This window comes from Nanorana parkeri, unplaced genomic scaffold (assembly GCF_000935625.1).
Source record: "Nanorana parkeri isolate BGI_ZX_2015 unplaced genomic scaffold, ASM93562v1 scaffold644, whole genome shotgun sequence".
Classification (NCBI taxonomy): Eukaryota; Metazoa; Chordata; class Amphibia; order Anura; family Dicroglossidae; genus Nanorana; species Nanorana parkeri.
In genome coordinates this window covers 522107-530801 of record NW_017306912.1, presented here as the reverse complement: position 1 = coordinate 530801, position 8695 = coordinate 522107, and the positions used below count along the sequence as shown (strand labels likewise).

The window sequence follows — 8695 nt, the reverse complement described above, 5'->3', positions numbered from 1 at the left end:
AACCCCCTCCCCCCCGCAGCCTGACACCACATTTCATCCCCCCATCCTGCAACCTAAGCCCCAACCCCCCAAAAATGCTAGAAATTACATACACAAATTATCCTTGCATTCTGGGGTGGGAGGGGGCGTGGCAGTGCCATTCATGTCAGTTGAATTCCAGATGCACTCCCTGCCCGCAAACGATAATGCATGCACAATTTTTTGTAATTGCACCACACTTGAATGCAGGGCATTGTGTTACCATGCATTCTGGTGCAGCTGATGACATGAATTGTGCATGCACTAATTTTTGCGGGTAGGGTGTGTGTCTGAAATTCGAATGACATGAATGGCACTGCCACGCCCCCTCCCACCCCAGAACGCAAGGAGACTTTGTGTATGCGATTCCTTGCATTCCGGGCAAGGGTGTAAACGAGCCTTTAGGCCCCATTCACACTGAGCGACGAGCGATATTGAGAGATATTGAGCGACTTGCGATATTGAGCGACTTTTTCCTATTGGGCTGTATGCAATCAGGCGCAAAATCGCTCGAAAAAAGGATCATGTAGGAGCTACAAGCTACCAGCGACGAGCTACAAGCGATATTGAGCGACGAGATGTGAACAGCTCCATTGAAATGGATTGGAGAAGCTACATAGAGCGATATCGCGTGGAAATATGAGCAATATCGCTGCAAAAATCGCTCGATAAATCGCTCAGTGTGAATGAGGCCTTAGGATTACAGCAGTCAGAGGAGCCACTGTCTACATACAAGACAATTACAGCAATGTATGTGCAGGTTTAAGTGTTTTAGGGCTTATTCACACAAATTACAGTGCGTTCCAGAGGGGTAGCTGCTGGAACACACTATATCGCACACTTAACCCCCCCTGCGTTCTGGGGCGTGGTGGTGCATTGAAGACAATGGCACCGTAGCCACATCACTGGCCGCTGACAGGTGGGCCGCCGGCACGCTCCCCTCACCCTCCACATCGCTATGCCCGGGCAGCCACTGTGTGCGCTCCTATCTCGGGACCCGGCCGGGAAGCTTGCAGTCTTGCTCCTGACCGGGCCCCATAGCGCCCGCATGGGTCGCTATGGCGGTAGTCCCGCCACTGGGGGAGGCCAATTAACTTCAATAGCATGTGATTGGGTTGTCAGAGAGCTAGAGCACCCACGCAATTGGGGAAGAAAATACAAGGGTATATAAGAACCACAATAGTGCATGTGAAGACCGCCAACTCTTTAGCTATTATTCCACCCATTTATCATTTTTGTTGGGTAAGGCCGCCAGACACTGTTAGAATGTCAACTGATTCACAGGAATTGGCCAAAATTCTTAGAGTGTGTGTGTGTGTGTGTGTGTGTGTCCCTGCAGCTCAACAAACGACGATTACTTGACTATTGTCAAAGAAGCCAGGACGAAAGTCTACCCCAATCCTCTGCCATCCATACAAGTTAATGTAAAAGGAAATATGCAAGTTAAAAGCAAACTAAACAAAGGTGCATGCCATTCTTCTTTAACCTGAAAGCATGCTGTATTTGATCTGTGTCTACGTCTTGTGCCCATGTACACAAGCTCTTAACGATTCTTATGAAACAGACAAGAGAAACCCTTCCTGAATATTAAATAGCCTAGACTAGTTTCATTGCTAAAATCAGTGTTTTCCAGGTCTACGACTATACAGTATTTTATATAAGTGTATGTATCTTTGTATTTCAATGAACTGTGTGATGTCAGATGCTCTAATTTAACTAGTCTTTCTACACAGAAACTCACTGCTTACCTTGATCTCAGCCTGAACAAGTGCTATGTTATCCCTCTGAACACATCAATTGTAATGCCACCAAAGAATTTCATGGAACTGCTCATCAACATTAAGGTATGTCATAGTAGGTTTTGGTGACCGTGAGTAAATGAAAGCTAATTAAACATAATTCTGTAATGAATCCAGAGTATTGATCAAAGTTACCTTTAATAGCTAGAGCTGTTTTGCTCCAGGCAGGTAGAAGCAAGCTCATGATATCGCGTAATGCCAGTATAGCTTACTAAAAAGTCTATCACTCTCGGACACCCATTTTTTTATCGAAGCCCGTGGACGTGCATCAAACTTCCCCCTGTGAACAAAAAAAGTGAACCGTGAAATAAATCACAGCACACAAAAACGTGCACAAGGGTTCCTTCGAAAGAAGGGACCTACTTTCCCGACCCCCCCCCCACCCCCCCCCGGGGCGCAGGCTCCTGACAGGGGTTGAGACTGTTGGCCCACCAACCCGAAGGCCGGTGGACCATTTCCTTCGGGGACCTGCGAAACAGGTCCCTCACAGTACTAGGCAGGGGGGATCTCCAGAAGAGAAACCCCCCTCCTGGGTGGGAGGAGACAGAGAACCCCATAGGGGGCACAGAATCTCCTCCCAGCATCAGGAATAGGCCCCGAAGAAACCTGCACCTTCAGCAATCTGTGGGTCAAATAGTAAAATTAAAAAGTGCCAATCGTGCATGGAGTGCTTAAATAAATCTAAAGTGCCAGTGCACCACTCTGACAGGCCTTAGGGGCCGGAGTGCAAAAATATTGCCCCAGACTAGCCATAAGGCCTGTCTTGGAGGCGAAGTGCAGAAAATTGCAATGTGGTGTGTGACCAAGTGCACAGTGAGTCATGTGGGGTCCCATACCCAAGTGACTTTCTGCGCACCCCTGGGACGCCACCCCCAGGGGGCACAACACCACGGGCTTCTGCCGCCCCCGAACCCTCGAGCCTCGACCAAGGTTCGCATCCGTTCAGTCAGTAGGCAGTAGTGCCGAGGAAACTCTCCCTGCTGCTAGGGAGTCGCCTCAAGCACCTACCTTCACTCCTGAAGGTACTAAGCAACTGTCCGTCCCAAGGACAGTCCATGCTTTTCCCCTCTAGAACTGATAAGAACAGATACTACACTTGATCTTAGCCAAAAGGCCGAGAAGCGATCACTCTCGGACACGCATGAAACCCCTGAACAAATTGGTGCCTGCAGTATGCACCTTATGATTTCACTGGAAAACGTACTCCACTACAATGAGCTATCTCAGTAGCTTATTGAGACCTGAATTGTATGTGGGATGTGCAAAGGACCTACTCTTGCAGACCTCTTTCTAAAAATGCTAGCTGCATGGTTTGTTTTCAAAATGAGTCACTGACCTGGAATAGGTATGCATATCAGAAACATTAGGCTGGCCATACACTATGAGATTTTCAGCTGGTTCTTCATAAACTGGCTGAAATTCACACAGTGCATGTACCCTTCCAGCCGGCTGGAATCAAAGGACATTGAAGGAGCTGGCAGACGCTGTGAGAATACAATGAAAGCGACAGAGGTTTCCTCCATTGATACTTACAAAATCTGTTCGGGTTTTTTTGTTCTGCCTGCAGGTTGAACAAAAAAAAATAGAACAGTGTATGGAAATATTTAGATTTATGATGTCTTTATCTTTTGAAGCAAGAGGGCCAGTATTTTCTGAAGAGGTCGATAATATCAACCTTGTGTCTTCAAGGGCAAGCTTTACATTTTAGTACATTTCACAACCCTTTCCAAAATCTATGTTTATGTGGTGTACCTCATCAGATGAGTGTACAGAAGGAAACTGTAGAGGATATTGTATAATTTGCATGACATGTTTTGAGCAGCTTCGGAAGACAGTATCAGTATTCCGGATCTAACACACTTCTAAACGGTCTCTTTCCAATTATAGGCTGGAACATACCTTCCTCAGTCTTACTTAATTCATGAACAGATGGTGGTCACAGATCGCATTGAGAATGTAGACCAGCTGGGTGTCTTTATTCGCCGCCTCTGCCAGGACAAGGAGACCTACAAACTTCAGCGCAGAGAGCCAGTTCGAGGTAAATTTGTAACCCAGCTTTGTGTCAGGATGTGTGTAAAACAGTGGGGCTCTGTGATAAAAGATTATATTTGAACTTATTCAATGTATATACTAATGTACATACTGTATAATGTATATCCTGCAATATACTGTGCAAATATATAGGGGGGAATTTAGCGTAGCAATTGCGAGTGTTTGAACTTGCACGGAATATATTTAATGCACTTTGCGCAGATTATGAAGCTAGTGTAATGTTTTTCATGAATGAGGTTTAATAGACTCCAGGAAAAAAGACTTGTAACTTCAGGCAAAAAGCTTAACTGTCGCTTCTTGAAGAAGTGGTCATGGGGACTTCTTAAGTTGTGATTGTTTTGTTAGGTGATGCTCCAGTTTCAGACAGCCCAGAACAAGTGCAGATGAAAACACGTGCAATTGGGGAAAGTAGTGCAAGCTCAGGTCAAAACGGGTGCAATTGGGAAAGTAGTGCAAGCTCAGGTCAAAATACATGCAATTGGGAAAGTAGTGCAAGCTCAGGTCAAAACACATGCAATTGGGAAAGTAGTGCAAGCTCAGGTCAAAACAGGTGCACATGTTAAAAGACAGATTTGCACATAAAAAAATTGATCCAAGAGGCTAAAACTGTCGCAATTGCTTTGATAAATCCCCCCTCAGTATATTGCAGTGTACACATTGCCCTTGTCCTTTCGTAAGTTAAAGCTGAACTCCTGGGAAAAAAATCATTTTTTTTTTTCAGCGGCAGCTCATCATGCAAGTTGCTGCCAACTCCTCCCCCACAGTGCATTTGTTCCAGTGCTGGGATTTACAGTTCCAGGAATAGGTCACTGATGATAGCAGGGCTCTCGCTCTCTACCTTTCCCATCCATGAAAAGTATTGTATTATTTTCACAGAATCAAGGTGTTCTATGATTGGCTGAGGTGGAGATTGTGATGTTCATCCACACCTCCCCTCATCCAATCGCAGTACATCTCGAATTCTATGAAAAGAATACTAAACTTTATGGATGGGCAAGGTGGCGAATGAGTGTCCTGCTATGATCCGTGTATTATCATGGGAACTGTAAATCTCAGCAATGGAACAAGAGCGCTATAGGGAGGAGCCAACAGCAATGAAGATAGGATTTTTACAGCCATCATCCAAATGCTCATCTTTGGCGTTCACTTGTGACTAGAGCTGCTGTGCTAAAATAAAAATTAAATAATTAAAAATGTTTTTATTTTATTTTTATTCATTCCTAGAGTCAAAATAATATGCAATGGAATCTGGGGTTTGTGTGTCTGAGGGGACAGTTTAAATGGAAATGCCTTATCTGCTTCAACCCTCTGCACAGTAAAGCTAAAAAAAATATCTATGTGAACCCAATCAGCCTTTGAGGCTGAACCGAATTTTAAAAAAAGGGAAGATTCCTCTATTCACGCAAACAGTATGGATGAACAAATCTCCTGCAAAACGTTTCTTCTGTAAAACATGAAACTGAAGTAGAGTGCCAATAAAACAAATGTATTACAGCATGGTTGTGGAGGTTTATATTCTGGATTTATTCATACAGACAAAAAGCCTGCAGCCTACCCATCCAATGAAATGATAGCATGGTAATACAACCTACAAATCTGCCACACTGACATTTTTTTTTATTAGTATTGTATAGTGCCGACAGTTTATGCAGCGATTTTTCATAGTGCACATTCACATCAAAACAGCCTACAATCTAAGGTCCCTATCTCACATGCATACATATGTATTTAGACACCCAGAGGAAACCCATGCAAGCACAGGGAGGACATGCAAACTCCATGCAGATAGTGTCCTTACTGGAATTTGGACCAGGCACCCCCAACGCTACAAGGCAGTAGTGCTAATCACTAAGCCACTGACACACTGCAGTTTACCCATTCATAAAATGAGGCTGTTGTGTGTAGCCTGCAAAGCCTTTACGATTTCTCTCTACTCAGTAAATCAGAGAGTGCTCCTTCATTGGAGGAGAGCTGTTAATATGATTTTTGACAAGTCATCGCTGTGCTTAAACAAATATGCAGTCATACCACTGCTTTTTAAAAGACAACGATGACCCAACCGTTTTTCTCTTTAGGGTCACATTTACTAATGTCCTCCTGTGACCCAAACAATATTGTTAGGCTCCACTCCGCTGGCTGATTGACAGCTGGATGTGCCTCTCGACGCAGAGCCAGCTGTGCCCACCCTCTCCCCAATCTGTCCCTGTCAGGGCTGGAAGAATGGAAAGGGGGGGGGGTGAATCCCTGCGGGGACTATTGGTCTCCGCTCTCTGCAGAGAGAAGATTGGGAACTCGGCGATTGTTGGTATGTGATCCCTCAGTTATTGTTCTATAGAGCCGATGTGTTGCAGCTGCAGAGTCCTTTTTTTCTTAAAATAATGATTTTAAGGCTTGCTTGTCTTTTTAAAGCTATGCTAGACTAACCTCCTCCTGAAAACTGTTAGTTTCTCGGTTCGTCTCTTCAGTATCATTCAGGAAGCATACAGCAGGTGCGATCAGAACTCCCGATCCAGTACTTTTTGCAGTTCAGTGACTCAGAATGCATTGAAGACATAGAATCAGCCTGACTGATGGACAATTCATTTTTTTCAAAGCAGATCAGCATTGAGCCATTAAATATATTTATAGCGTCAGTCCAATCAGAACTGTAGTTTGAAACCAAAATATTGAACCTGAAAGCTCTTCAAAACAATTCTAATCATGCTTTTATCTCTTTACAGGGAGACAGAAACGGGATCTTGAAGGATGCACAAATATTATTCACTTTGAAAGCCGATATGCGGTGAAAACATCAATTTGCCACTAAGTCATACGGATACCTTGACAGTCATTTATCAACAGTATATACCTGCCCTTTTGTCGTGTGTAGTTATTACTTTAAGGGAAGGTTTTGTTATTAGTGGCCAGACCTTTGCACAGCATATTCACTTTCATCTCATTTGATTTTCATCAGCAACATTTGTTTAATTTTTCCCTCTTCCTTCAACTACTAAGTGTGGTATTTTATATTGAAATATATGGAAATGGTCATTTAAATAAGAGATGTTAGACAAACTTTCATTCCTGCTGATTTTAGTGTAAGACTTTTTAAAACTTTTTACATAGATATGTCAATGCATTTACTATATATGCCGCACTGTTATCCCATAACACCGCTTAAACAAGCTTCACAAACTATATGCATTCGTTTGCGTCGGAAAGCCGGTTTATAATGCATGTTCATTCACCTGAAATAGTCCCCCTTCCTGCCACTAGAAATGTATGTATACATATTTTCTGACAAGCTCAGGACTAAATAAAGTCACCCTTAGTAATATGGCTAAAGACTATAAAAACAAAAAAGTATGAAAGGCTTTGGTAACGAGCAGCACTTCCACTGTTGATGACCCCCAACTCCTGGCTGGAAATGCTTTCTGTAATTTGAATTTTAAAGCCGAGTTTTTCAGCTCTGTAAAATGTTTAATCATAAGAACTGTCTAGAGCAGGCATGACAAGGTGTTGGCTTATCGCCTTCTTTAACTAAACCAAATTCCTTTTATGTGCTTCTCTGACCCTATTGTCACCTTAACTTCCATGACATCTAGGCTAAGCTCCATCACCAGTTCTTCCCTGTTCAATGGGAACAGCTCAGTGACCAAAAGAGCACACTCATCAGAATAGGGGAGAGCGAGTGGTGAGTAGCCCAGAAATCATAGAAGTAGAGTGGGATCAGTGGGGCACACACAAAAGGCTGGCTAATCTAGTAGTAGCACCTTGTGGGTACTCTTATGCAGAATTCTTACTTTTAAAAGTTTAAAATGACTGATAAAGTTCACTTTAACAGGGTGCCTCCTTCTGTTTTTCAAGTTTATTTTGACTATTTTGATTATTTGAGGCCTTATGTATCAAAGCATTTGAAGGAAGAACTGCTGTTTTAATGCCTGCAGAATGTACTTTTTATGGAAGAATGGAAGGGTGAGCTTGGTTGCTGTGAGAAACAGCAGTTCTTCGTACACTAAAACAGACATAACTGAAGTTATCAAAGAACCCGAAAGAACGGTTTTTAGCTTTCTAGAGAAAAAAAGAATTGGCAGCAGATTGGTGACACTCAGCAACACAGTTTGACTTTCAAGCACTTTGATTATTGAGGCCCATTGTGGCTGGGCAGGACTGTGAGGGGAAAATATACAAGGAGAACGTAGTTGTGGTGGTCCTTCAAGGGCCAATCAGAGTATGATGGAGAATAGCCAGTAAAACACATATGAATAGAGTTTAAAACAAGGCACTTATCAAGTAAGAGAATTCACAAAAATCATGTGTTCTCTGCTGTATGTACATTTGAACATAGAAAAGATGAGCTCCGCTGTCATGTGACTTACTCAACAGCTGGATTCTCAAATTAACAGAGGCAGCTTAAACCTTCTGTGAGCTGACTATATTGTATGGCTGAATGGATACTGCTCAGTACAGCCTTGCAGAATGTATCTTTTCTCATAGAGTTCTTTTAACCCCTGTGTTGTGCAGAGCGCATCGAAGGGAACACATTGAACAACCTGCTTGTTGTACAGAACAGAGGCGATTCACATGTGAGGACTCAGAACTGGAACTATTTAATTAGAATCTCGTATAGCCAGTAAAGGGAATGAGATATGGGATCCATGAAGCTTAAATGTTAAGTTTTTGCTGAAAATGCCATTGTATGTAAATATTTAGGACACTCTCTGTGCATATAGGCACACAAATACTTATTGGAGCATTTGTGTACATACATATAGACATACATGCTTTATGGAAAATATTATTATGGTCTTCGCATTTGCATAAAACCTTTTGAAGATGTGTCTTTG

At 42.9% G+C, this 8695-nt stretch overlaps 1 protein-coding gene across 1 annotated transcript in view; it reads left to right on the top strand.

The window, feature by feature from the left end:
• Positions 1 to 7122, top strand: part of ITM2B (integral membrane protein 2B) — a 39404-nt gene extending 32282 nt beyond the window's left edge. Inside the window, exons 4-6 of the mRNA XM_018563243.1 lie at positions 1752 to 1862; positions 3705 to 3855; positions 6590 to 7122. Of these exons, the coding sequence (XP_018418745.1) occupies positions 1752 to 1862; positions 3705 to 3855; positions 6590 to 6675 (348 nt within the window). The 3' untranslated portion in view covers positions 6676 to 7122. The remainder of the gene's footprint in view (positions 1 to 1751; positions 1863 to 3704; positions 3856 to 6589) is intronic.
• The last annotated feature ends 1573 nt before the right edge of the window (positions 7123 to 8695 follow it).